General features: G+C 39.7%; 1 protein-coding gene across 1 annotated transcript in view; it reads left to right on the forward strand.

Moving 5' to 3' along the window:
* The window catches only part of LOC124253536 (sodium-dependent dopamine transporter-like), a 133,166-nt gene that overhangs the window by 116,028 nt on the left and 2,723 nt on the right, over positions 1-14,415 (forward strand). The window contains 9 exon segments of the mRNA XM_046687338.1: positions 192-330; positions 790-924; positions 1,334-1,437; positions 5,066-5,190; positions 5,930-5,976; positions 5,978-6,064; positions 9,527-9,655; positions 11,891-11,990; positions 12,416-12,516. Coding sequence (XP_046543294.1) covers positions 192-330; positions 790-924; positions 1,334-1,437; positions 5,066-5,190; positions 5,930-5,976; positions 5,978-6,064; positions 9,527-9,655; positions 11,891-11,990; positions 12,416-12,516 — 967 coding nt within the window.

Here is a 14,415-nt window from a genome sequence, read left to right on the forward strand (position 1 = left end):
TGCTAGTGATCTCAACAGACTATAATGTTAGTAGTCTCTACTTTTATTGGATGTAAATGTGTTTGTTCCGGAAGCGAATGGTCGAATTTACCTTCTTCAGCCATTAGCAGTCAAAGCATTCCACATTTCGGTGTTCTGGTCGTGTTCCGGAGGAACCTGAGCGTCTCCTTTAACTCTACATTAACTTGCAGGCGCGGCTTCCTGGAGATGCACGAGAGCGAGGGCCTGTTTGCCGTCGGGGGACTAAAGTGGCAGCTTGTCCTGTGTCTCCTGGGAGTCTATGTTATCTGCTACTTCAGTTTGTGGAAAGGGATCCACACTTCTGGGAAGGTAACTCTGCTTTTACTTCCTGAAAGGGATGTAACTCTTTCAAACCTAAAGGAAGCCATTGTAATTAAGGGGAGTTCTGGGTTGAACACCCGTCCATTTTCAGACACCTTACATGTTACCTCCTCTTGGGCCAAGTGACTGCAAACCTTTTTTATTATCTGCCTCTAAATTTAATGCATTACTGCTACCCCCATAATTAAGGGGAAAGCTTAGGGTGCACACCCGTCCATTTTCAGACACTTTACATGTGAACTGCCTCATTGGCCAAGAGATTTCAGACTCTTTTCAATATCGCCTCTAAATTTATTGCATAATTGCTACCCGCCTACTTAACAACGATTTAAATACATGTATATACGTTCTTCTTGTCTTAAGGTAATGGTACATTAATGATGTTCAAAATATCAGCATGTCCAAGCCATATCGAACAAGGGGGGTAACTCTAAATGTGTATTCCAGGTGGTGTGGTTTACAGCCTTGTTCCCCTATGCCGTGCTTCTGATCCTGATGGGGAGAGGCGCAACGCTCCCGGGGGCTGCGGAGGGTATCAAGTATTACCTCAACCCTAACTTCACCCGCCTCGCTGAGCCTGATGTGAGTGGGCTGGTGTGGTATAGATGGGGAGACACCCGTCTGCCTGATGTCTCAACTATATTCTAACTTACCAAGTTTTGCAATTGTACTGAGAATAACCACACATATAGATAATACCACAATATGTTAGTCTAACGTCTTTGGAAGGCCTTTAGAGGCATATATATGTTAGTCTATTCTGTATTTTCCGATACATACTGGACAAACACAAGCCTACGACCTTAAGCTCAGCTGAAGAGCAAAGAACTGATGTTCAAGGTCACACGAGACGAGCTGTATAGTGTATCCAGAAATGTTACATATGCATAGCAACAAAGACGTAATCTTTCCTTCTACACCAAGGTCAATCACCATATGTATTGATATTAATAGTGACAGCAACTGACATGGTTCTCTCCCTTTGTACCAGGTGTGGGTTGACGCCGCTACACAGGTATTCTTCTCCCTGGGGCCGGGCTTCGGGGTCTTGTTGGCCTTCGCCAGCTATAACCCGATCACCAACAACGTGTACAGGTGAGAAGAGTAGGCTGGCTGGTGGGCTGGCGTTACCAAAACCACGCAAAAGGTCACTTCGTCTGTCTGTCTGTCTGCCTGTCCGTCCGTCTGATTCTATATGTATATTTTATAATGTCAGCCGTGTTGAGAAAGGTAAATGTGTGACTGTCTATCCATTACATTCGCGACGACTTTCGCTAAAACACTGTTTCCACCCTTTTACCATATACATTCAGTCCGTTGCCAGGAAAGATTTCAGAACCAGGCACGAGTCGTGGAGATTGCAGACAAGGGTAGAGGACATTTAATTTTAGAACGTACTTAGCCCACGAATCCACGGAGTACATGCGTGTTTGATCTGACGATAACTCGCTGATCGACCCACAGCATTCAGTTCAAATAGCGTTCTTCATGACCCGTCAAATGTTTCAGCTACAAATGGCGAAATCTTGTCTTGTGGGTTCATTACACAAGCCAGCCTTTGGAAAGCGAGAATTATTGGCGCAAATTCGTCCTTCAAGAAGCAGACGACAAAAAGGACAATGCAGCCATATTGGACGACGAGATGTCATCGATTATGCCAATATGGCTCTCATGCCTGAGTTTCTGGAAATGGAAGAGAAAAAATACAGGAAAAATTTCCCGCCAAATTTCATTAACTTTTGACAGTAGGCAATGGGGCGTTTCCTTGAGCACTTGAGGAAGGCTGGTTAGAGATTAGAGCTGCGGAGGAATGGCGGGAATTGATGTGGGGTCACGCGCTCATCTTTGGATACCCTCGAGCCAGGACATTATGCAGAGGGCGATATTTCTGAAGGGAACGGAAACCGTTTCTAGACTGTGATTGGCAATACTGTCAACTTAAGTTAAAATTACTCAAAGCCGCGAGTCTTGGACCAGAGACTGGGCAATACAAACGTCATAATTGGCCATCACTCTTATAGTATGGTTAATTGCTACACCGGAAGTCGCCTGCCCTGCAAAGGTCACTTCCACTTTGTCCTTCGTGAAAGGTGTAAAACTTGAAAGGATTTGGACTGTGATATTTTGCCAATAAATGGGTGATGATTGTCTCTTTAGATGGAGAAATGCTGTGGTGCAGGAGACGTTGTAGCTTGCTGCAACGTCGTATCGTTAGATCATTCTCTTATGTAAATGGTCGCGAAATAACGTTGTGTAACCGGACAGATATAAGTTCTGACATCAGAACAGCCGTCTCTATTTTCAACCGCCCAAAACGTTTATGTGAATTCTTTTGATATCACCTATAGAGAGTGCGTGAGTGAGTGAGTAGGGTTTTACGCCGCTTTTAGCAATATTCCAGCAACATCAAATTCTTCTGTAAACATGTACTTATACATAGAAGCTGTTATCGCATCCATTATCTCTCATGGCGCTGGGGTGGACTCTTTCACTCATCACTCCCATTTCCATAGCTTCGATTCCCAGCAATGAATTCTTGTGTCCCCCACTGTGATATTGCTTGAGCCGAGACTCATTGGCTTATTCATCTATCGATTCATCCTTTTATTATTCCTTTCTCGACAAACTAGGATAAGTTCGAGTTTCTGGTGATTTAGAATGAGGACTATTTTCATGGACACAATTTCTTTATTCTATATAGGCGACGTTTCGACATAGATTCTAATGTCGTTGTCAACCACTTGCTTGACAACGACATTAGAATCTATGTCGAAACGTCACTTATTATAGAATACAAAACTTGTATATCCATGAAAATAGTCCTCATTCTTCATCTACCCAACTTCTAGAATGCCAATCAAAGAAGTTTCTGGTGATTTGTATACAATTCCACGTGGCAGAGATGTATACCCTCTACTTCCTGAAATCGTTGGATCCAAAAGGAAAGTTTATAGAGTTACGTTTCCTAATCGTACCAGGATCTGAAGATTCTATACGATCATTACCTGAATCGTAATATCAACCCTGCTCTTAGTATATATTTCTCCTGAACACGGAGAAGGTTCTGTCGCTTTTTAAATATACTACCCATCAAAAGTTTAGACTCACTAGTGTGAATGTAGCGACTTACTTCAGTCAACTGTTCTTGAATTTGCAAAATATTCCATTCAGTTTGAAACTACTGTTTACACATAAACTAATATATTGTAAAACAAATTTGTAACCTTGACAAGTTTATTGTCATGAGTTCAGTAAATGATGAAAATCAGTGAAAATTGGCGAATTCTTTATAAAACTTTACACCAAAACGCAGCTGTTCACATGAACGATATTTGCACATGCTTTTTAGCAATTTGATGCATGATCCTCGTACAATTCATCTGCATAGAGTTTGCAGTTCGTTCCCCCAAGTTAGTACAGAAATTCATCTCCGATGTAACCAGATATATATACATAACAAATAGTGAGTGCTTTAGGTGAGTCTAAACTTTTGATGGTTAGTATAAATTAGACTTGTTTATGTAAATTCCTTGCTTCTCACGAACCTACCACCCCACAGCCCCAAAATGCCTCCGCCTTGATATATTCACCATTTAAAAGTATTTTTTTTCAAGTGCGTCAATTTGGTGTCCGCATTTTCCTGAAGCACTTACGCCATTATATATTTTTATTATTATTATTATTATTATTATTATTATTATTATTATTATTATTATTATTATTATTATTATTCCATTTATACATGCATATATAAGGCAGACATAATATATGGACAATAAACATTCCAGTGATCAATAATTCGGTCATGTTATTCATGTCATGGATAAGCGTAATGGATACGTACAAGTTTTAACTGATTACTTCATTTATACTATATATACTCATGCCAATAATGGTTGTCATCCCCTCCCCGCACACACACCTCACAACCCCACCCCACACCCCCTCTCCAATTAAAAAAATTTAAGGGGGTGACAACCATTATTGGCATGAGTATATATATGATCAAAATCTTGATCAAAACGATTTCCCCACTAACTCATGAGTTAGAACACCATCAACAATCCAGTGACAAAAGAAAACATATTTGTTTTGCGTTCACAGTACCTTGTAACCATAAATCACCAGAGTCAGTAGATAATACATTCTCTTTGTTCGTGTCCGAGGGCTGACGTTAGACGCGTGTCGGTTCACCTGGGGATAGATTCGTTAAGGGGGCAATGTTTTCATAAACAATACCCGATCACCACAAGCTATTGAACCCCTCCACAGTAAGGAGGATTTATAAAGTATTTTTGGCCGGTACGTTTAAGCATATCTCCCTTGCCGACCATGTACACACATTTGCACTTCACATAAAATACCGGTTTAGAATATCAACTTGGGTGCTATTCTGTTGTTTAACGCCCCACACCGCAATATTCCGGCTATATGGCGGCGGTTTGTAAATAATCGAAGGTGGACCAGACAATCCAGTGATCAACAGCACGGGCATCAATCTACGCAATTGTGATACGATGACATGTGTCAACTAAGTCAGCGAGCCTGATCATCCGATCCCGTTAGTCGCCTCTTACGACAAACATGGGTCGCTAATACCAATTGTAACCCGGATCTTCACGGGTGTTTTTTTTTTTCTACATTCGGCACTATCCGATTATATTCATTTTCGATGAAACAAATCATTTAGATGTGTGTATCATTCCTGTTTCGTCTTTTTCAGGGACGCTCTCATCACAAGTACCATCAACTGCCTGACCAGCTTCTTTTCAGGCTTCGTCATCTTCATGATCCTGGGCTACATGTCCGTTAGATCTAACAAACCTATCGAGAAGGTTGCCACCGGCGGTAAGATCACTCTTAACAGTGAGTGAGTGAGTGAGTTACATTACATTACAGGCATTTGGAACTAAAAACATGAAAACAACAAAGAATAAACGGTAAGGCCTGAATAATTCGTCGGTATGTGCATACGATATACACCCTGTTCAAACGAGTGAATTTAGTTTTACGCCGCTTCCTGCAATATTCCAGCAATACCACTGCGGGGTACACTAGAAATTGGCTTCACACATTATACCCATGAAGGGAATCGACCCGGGTATTCGGCATGACGAGGGAACGCTTTAACCACTAGGCTACCCTACCGCCCACGACATATTTGAAAGCATACTCATAGGTGAATCCAGAAGGGGTGCAGGGGTGCGCACGCACACACCCTCTTTTGTCCTGAAAGTTTGTTAAATGGCCCGTGAAAATGAAATGTGTGTGCGCGCACATGCACGTTTACACACACACACACACACACACACACACACACACACACACACACACACACACACGCACACACACACACACACATCTACCTTTCCCAAGAGTGTGCGTTACTTCCCCTTTCTCAAAAGCTGTATCCGCAAAATCCCTGATACTCAACGAAAAAGTTACCACGATAGTTTGAAGCCGTTACTTCTTATACGGTGCTTAATTAGTCTGCAATGGTAACACAAGTTAAACGCTCACTTGTCCTGTTTGTGACTAATTCAAAATTGCTCCATCGTGCCACACGTTTTGCTCATGTTCCTTTCAGGACCTGGCCTTGTTTTCATCGTATACCCGGAAGCTATAGCCACGCTACCCGGAAGCTATAGCCACGTTCCCTTGGTCATCGTTTTGGGCCGTCATATTTTTCCTCATGTTGCTGACCCTGGGTCTGGACAGTTCGGTGAGTAACAACCACTTGTCAATAATAACAACAACAACAATAATCTCTAAAATATCACAGAAATTGTTTACATATACAACTCAAACATTTTCCAAACCAGGCGGAATGTCAAGTGAGTGAATGAAACCTGAAGAAACATTTTCGAATACTGAGTATGTCACGTGATCCACACACACACACACACACACACACACACACACACACACACACACACACACACACACACACACACACACACACACACACACACACACACCTTACCAAAAATAATAAAAAATGCAGCTACTTTATTGATCAATATTTCATTCCGACACAAAACCCATTATTTACGAGAAGAAAAACACGCTGGAAGACGATTGGCTTAAACGTCTTTCACAGATATTTGTAATGTCGGCAAACCTGTTTTAAGTTAAATTCGCTCGTTGTTTGGACAACACAGTGCTTCTCTGCACTCTAGATCTGCTTCTAAACATGCTCGTATAACTTTTACTCTATTCACCCACCGATGTGAATGACTTACTATCGACATAGCTGCCAACTATCACGCCTTTGGCTGGAGACTCACGCTTTTATCACTCATGTCACGCTCTCACGGCAAAACTGGGTTCATATAAATAATAGCTTAAAATCACACAAATAGGTCTGAATGCATCGTTTTCAGTGACTTTTCTGAGAAGGGAATTTGCAAGTATTTGCCCCCCTCCCCTGAAGCCCCAAGTAGGCTCCATCCTACACCCGACCAGGGCCTGTGGCCTTTGGACCCCAACATCTCAAATTCTTTTTCCTCTTGGGGTCGGAAGCTCTGCATATATGAGACTCTCAGCACAGATTTGTCATCCTTGCTTCCATCAACTTCAGGGGTGGTGGTGTAGCCTAGTGGTTAAGGCGTCTGTTCGACACGCCGAAGACCCGGGTTCAATTCCCCACGTGGGTACAATATGTGAAGCCCATTTCTGGTGTCCCCCCCCGCCGTAATATTGCTGGAATATTGCTAAAAGCGGCGTAAAACCTAACTCACTCACTCAATTAACATCACAGTGCAGATCATTAAATAGGGAAATAATTCGCGGCTTCCCTATGCCTCTGTTTGTTGTGACTCGCGAAAGGAAATATACAACCTTGCCTAATGGAGCCTAAAAATGGAAACAAACAAGAACATGTTATTCACTGGTGATGTACTTGATTAGGGTATCACATCTAAATATTTATATTATGTGCCTATAATCGTCATTGTTTCGTTGCACGGTGTTCAGCCTTGCAACATTTTGGTCAACTCCAATTTCTATATGACATTGTATGTTGTTTTGACCGGGCAGCTTATCGGCATGGGTCCCACTTCCGTAAAGGTTAGATTAAATACATATCCGAACATTTTGTCATCTAATGACGTTATGCGCCAGTTTGTTTTCTCAAGAAAATATCGATACATTTAAAGTCAAAACATCACGCGTTTGTTCGTCAATCCTGACGATATGTACAAAATCGAATATATGTCATACGTGGCATGTTCGAGTAAAACTAATATTGAATCATCAACCACCATCACCAACTATACAATTAAACGACAATTGTCTAGTAGAATTATAAGTACCAAAGTGTGTGGCTAATTGACCAGGCAGTTCTGAATTGATTTGTCAAGAATCTGGCACAATTACATGCTTTCTGTATTCATTAGGGAGGTTTAGAGTGCGCGATTGATCGTTGACGATATGGTAAATAACTTCATGACTATTACCAAACAAGCAATAGACCACCCAAAGCTCACTCACTGATGCAGATCTTTCCAATATTTATTCAGAGCCAAGTATCTTATCATTACCAACAAGATGCATAAGTGGTACATGTGTTGATACAGCACTCTCACGCCACCTAGCGGAGAGTCCGAACAACCGGAAGTCCAAACCTTCTTGAAGATGGCCGACGTCGAAGCAAGAGATTCTTGGTCGATTTTACCACTAGATTCTGCTCTAAAACCAGATTGTCCGTTTACTTCATTGGAGGCAGGCATTTTCCCATTCATTTGCTATTAACGCCGGTCGATCGCGCCACTACTCAACTTCCGGTATGGCATGAACAAAGAGAAGGGTCTTTCAGAAGGCAAATATGACGTCGTCGACACGGACAATTAAGAGGTACCCGGAGCTTGTACGTGATCAATATCAGAGTCACTACTAAAAACGGGCGTTAAAGTATGGTCCACGGCCATAAACATTGAACAGGGTTGATGTTGAGGATTATACAAGTCCTGGATACTTGTCTCGTCGGTGAAAACACTGTCCTGTTGTCCTGTTGACGAAAATAGCAGCACACACAATCATTGCTTTGTTGGACAGGTAAAAACGATAAAAGTCCTTCAGTGTGATTAGGATCTGCCATATTCTTACTGAGAGCGTAAAGTGTTAGTGTGTTGTCTCGGGGCGAGTTCTGAAGTAGATTTAATTGATGGAAGATAATCAATATGGAACATAAAATGAACAGGGCAATAACTGGAGTGTGCATTTCAATGTTTTCCATGTCAGCACGTAATATATCATATTGTCAGGTAGTACTGATGGCTTTACACCATATCGACAACCGATGCTGTATAATAGGAGATAGTAAAATATTACATTACTGAGAATTGCCTTATTTAAATTGGCATGACTACATTGCTTTGCATTGCATTACATTACATTTACATCACATTACTTTACTTCATGTTGCGTTGCATTGCATTTTATCACATTACATTTACATCACATTACTTTACTTCATGTTGCGTTGCATTGCATTTTATCACATTACATTTACATCACATTACTTTACTTTACCTCATGTTGCGTTGCATTGCATTTTATCACATTACATTTACATCACATTACTTTACTTCATGTTGCGTTGCATTGCATTATATCACATTACATTTACATCACATTACTTTACTTCATGTTGCGTTGCATTGCATTTTATCACTTTACATTTACATTACATTAAAATTCAATACATTACATTAAAACTCTTACATAGCATTACATTACATAACATTACACTGCATCGCATTGCATTGCATTTACGTCACATTACATTACATTGCTACGATGAATTGCATTGCATAAGCATAGCATTGCATTTACATTACATTAAAATTCATTACATTACATAGCATTACACTACATCGTATTGCCTTGTATGTGCGTGACATTACATTTACGTCACTTTGCGTTCCGTTACGTTGCATTGCATTTACATCATATTACATTCACGTTACGTGAAGCATTTTGTAATATCTGTCTGTTCGTTATAAACATTTTGACATTTTCGTTAGAACTTCTTGTATTATAAATCCTTTCTCCGTGCCCAGTTGTTTTTGAAAGTTATGACATAACATTTGTAATTTATCTTTATTAACAGTTGCAAACAGGTTTTACAAGTTGATGTGGATGTTTTAATGTGAATGTGCCAACTGGGACCTCTCTTCCGCAGTTTGGTGGATCTGAGGCTATACTAACGGCTGTTGGTGATGAGTTCCCAAGCCTCAAAAAACACCGCGAACTGTTTGTGGCTGGGTTGTTCATTCTCTACTTCTTCGTGGGACTCGCCAGCTGTGCTAAGGTAAATGATAATAATGGCCTTATATATAGTGTCTATTTCTACACACTTGGGCATGCTCAAAGCGCTAGCACATCAATACCCCGGATAACCCAAGCTGCCTGTTAGGCGCTAGAAGGTTATAGCCATATGACTTATCCCACCGGGTACCCATTTTCTGCTGGGTGAAAAGAAGCAATTTTGAACAAACGTGCCCAAGGTGAGGCAACGTGTGTCACATGTGCTTCGTTGTGGGGCAGGACTAGAACCTCTCAGGAGTCAAGCTGTCACACACGGTCACCCGTATAAGGAGTCTCCGCGCCCAACGTTGCCCAACTCCAACTGATTTGTGACCTGGGCCCCGTTCCTCAAAGCGATCGTTGGGCTAAGATGATCATAACTCCCATACTTTAACATACACTTACAACCGTCGTAGCACTACGATGGCTTTGAGGAATGGGGCCCTGAGCTCTATGCACAGGACCACATCACTACCTAAATTCTTGTCAAAAGCCCTTTCTGCCAGTGGATAACGTTGCTAGACGGTCTATGCGCAAACGAGTTCCGGTCAGGCGCATAACGGGTTGGTGACGTTAGACTGGCTACATGGTTGGTTTGCGCAGCTAATTTGGCGTCAAGCCCAAACTGTGATACTATACATCTGAGCATAAATTAAGCACCACCCTATATTTTTACCAATTAATATTGTTTGAAATGAAATTCTAAACTCTTTCCAAAAAATAACCTTTATAATTTGATAGAGGAAGCATTTAACATTTCAAAATCGAAAACATTATTGATATTATCATGTATTTTAATTAGGATAATTGCCTATATTTAAAACAGCTGTTTTTCTTTCCTACAACAAGTTACCGTATTTTGAAAAGTGAAAGTAATAATTGATTGTTGTGTGGCCTATAAATTCGTTATTTATTGTGAATGGATGAAAGTTTGTAAACTAACATTTCTGAAAAATTACAGTCAAACTGGAAAAAAGGAACATTTTAAAATGCAGTTGCTTTACAAGCAAAAGAAACAGATTCAAGCTGTAATTATCAGTATCCGGCAAGGAGAAGTGTTTATTCATTACAATAAATTCAAAATCATAAAAAATACAAATTAGAAAATCTTTTTCAGTTTTTTTGTCAATTAGCAATCTGAATTGTTGGAAAAAGGTCTGAATCTTTGACATTCGGGTTCTTGCCGATTATTTATAGTTAAAGCTTACTTGATGTGTAAATGTCATCTTGGTATATAACAGAATTGTTATTTTTAGTCAAAACTTAATTTAATTGTGTAGTTTGAGCAGGAGAGGAATAGTTATTTTGGGTAAAAATTCAGCCCCATCACATTTTCATCAACACATTTTTCATAAAGAATAGAAAAGGTTATAGTATTTGTAAAACTGTCAGTGGATAAAGAGACTTTAACTATAGTTTGATTAAATTGATGGCTATACCCTAACTTTTCTGTAGCATCACATCTTATTTTCAAAATAGGGTGTTGCTTAATTAATGCATAGATCCGGTTAGATATAAACGTGCGGCCTCTTATTCGACCTCTTATGTGACCGTTCTGGGCTTAAAATATGTGTCCAGCAACCTGTGCTGGTCGCAAGGGGCGTCCGAAGAGACCCAGTGGTCAGGTTTGGTGACGTATGTGTCACCAGATCCCAAAGAGTGATCGATGTTCATAACACCAATCACTGACCCCAAAGGGACTTGATTATTGACAGGCCGCCGTCCTATTGCATACAGCGGTAGGCAACATACAAGTATAATAATAATCTTTATTTGCACTGAGAAGGTCACAGGCCTATAGTACATACAGTTATGTTACATTTGAGAGGAATTTAGATCGGGTAATCATAGCATAGTAAGTGAACATTGAAATATTTTGTAGAAGAACTGGATTTTTACTACTTAACAGTGAGGAGAATTTTATCACATTTGGATGGACATAGTAATATCTTTTAATATATTTTGTTCGCAACCGGTCATAAAATGGACATATTAGGAGAAAATGTAATTCATCTTCTATTTCGTTAAAATTACAAAGTGTGCATATTCTATTTTCTCTTTTTACATTCATATATCTGCCTCTTTCAATCAACAAATCATGAGAAGAGCATCTGAATCGTGCCAGTGCTATTCTAAACTTTTTAACATTAACACAGGGTAGATATGACTACAAACAAGTATAAAGTTATGTTGGCAGTTTGGCAAATAAATATATTTGAATTTAACTCTGCTGTTTCAGGGGGGAGTGTATGTCGTCACCCTGTTTGACAAGTTTGCAGCCGGGTATTCTATTCTGTTCGCCGTATTCTTCGAAACTCTTGCCGTCTCGTGGGCCTATGGTAAGTATTGTAAAACGTTTTTTAATCAAATGCGACATGAAAACATGTACCTAAACCATGCTCATAAGATCGACGTTTCACAAAAAAAAGAAACAATGAAAGGTCTGAATTTATGTCGACTTATATTCTGCCCCCAGGGTTATGAGAAAGAAATCGACAACTATTAACCCTTGAGCTGGTCTACAGCAATCCATGTCGTAAGATCCGACTAACAGGATCGGGTAGTCAGGCTTGCTGACAAGGTTGACACAAGCTATCGTATCCCATTTGTGTAGACCAGTGCTCATGCTGTTGATCACTGTAGTGTCTGGTCCATACAGATTATTCATAGACCGCCGTCAATTAGCTGGAACATTGCTGAGTGTGACGTTAAACAACATACAATCAACAAGTGTTAAGATAGGCGTGACGTTTTGTGTTTTCAGGAGTGGATCGTTTCTCCGAGGATATCTGTGTGATGGTTGGACACCGGCCGGGGCCCTACTGGTGGATCGTGTGGAAATACATCGCACCCGTGTTTCTAGTGGTATGGTCACTGCTCTTCTGAATATCTTACATATCACGAGGAATCACCCATTACTGTCCAAAAGTTAATCAATAATGATACAGCCGGACCTGTAGGAATTCGTAATTAAGAGTCGCCAGTAGATTCATTCATTCATTCATTCATTCATTCATTCATTCATTCATTCATTCATTCATTCATTCTAAAACATGAATCAACAGGCCACTACATACGTACATACATACATACACACACACATATACATACATGCACACACACATACATGCATGCATACACACACACATACATACACACACACATACAAACATACATACATACATACATACACATACATACGTACATACATACACACACATACATGCATACACACATACACACACATACATACGTACATACACACACATACATACATACATATACACACATACATACACATACACACACACATGTATACATACATACATAAATACATACACACATACATACACACACATACACACATACAAACACATACATACATACACTTATACATACACACACATACATACACACATACATACATACACACACATACATACACACACACATACACACATACACACATACATACATACACACACACACACACATACACACACATACATACATACACACACATATACATACATGCATACACACACACACATACATACACACATACATACATACATCATACATACATTGGCGCGAGGGCCAGGGAATGACACAAATGTCGGTTTCCTCATCTCAAGCAGGGACATGAGTTGGGTGGGCCAACTGCCGGGAATACGTATAGAGGCCGAGGAGCAATAGGCACCAAATAAGTTAAAGAGGAACACTTTTTATGGCCAGACAACTTCTATATTGCAATAGATGCGACGTTTCGGTGTAGATCCTAACACCGTTATCAAACAAGTGATACACAACATACACACAAGGAGAAATATATTCATGACGGGTATTTCAGTTTATACAAATGACGAGGTTGATGTACAGAATGTTGCAATAAAGAAGTTGTCTATCCATAAAAAGTGTTCCTCTTTATCATACCAGTTTCTAAATGCCACTTAAACAAGTAACAAAATAAGTTATGTTCCATTTGCTCAAAATTCGTTGGTTGTTCTATAGTCCGTCATAGAGCGTTAGTGATTCTTTAATTACTTCAATTATCCACATGTGCAATCATTTCACAGAGTGGGCTTCAAAACGGTCGACGGTGAAGCTACGAAAGAAACTTTCTTAATGGACATCTTGAGTAAAAACATGAAAATAAAATAAATGGTTATAGGGGGAGATTAACGTACATTCATTCCTTTCCAAAATACGGCGAGAATATTTTAAAATCTACCTTAATAATTTCTTTCATACTAATTTAATAATGAAACTTCATCATTATGTTAAAGGTCATTCTCTTCCCACAAAGGTTACTTGTCATATCTTCCCACAAAGGTTACTTGTCATATCTTCCTACGAAGGAACAAGTAACCTCTGTGGGAAGAGAATGGTTAAAGGTAAGATTTCAACTTCTAGATTATCTGTAACACAACATTTCGGGGTATATTCTTATTCTTTCATCGTTAACCCGGTGAAGGAGTACGAATATACCCCAGACATTGTGTTCCAAGAAGTACACATCCATACATTGTAACTTTTTATGTGTATTCATTCTAAATTCCGTTCAAAGAACTTTACCATAATGTTGATACTTTAGTTATTTTTTTTCCTTTTTCAACAAATCAACAAATCACTTTATTCAGAATTGAAGGCCATGTGGCCAAGAGTACAACTGGTAATGCAGCATTGTCATAGTGTGTGGAATTGAAAATATAATAAATGATAATACAATCATGTTCACGCAGGTTTTGCTTCAGGAATATACAT

This window comes from Haliotis rubra, unplaced genomic scaffold, assembly GCF_003918875.1.
Source record: "Haliotis rubra isolate DU_JTF1 unplaced genomic scaffold, ASM391887v1 Scf543, whole genome shotgun sequence".
NCBI classification, from domain to species: domain Eukaryota; kingdom Metazoa; phylum Mollusca; class Gastropoda; order Lepetellida; family Haliotidae; genus Haliotis; species Haliotis rubra.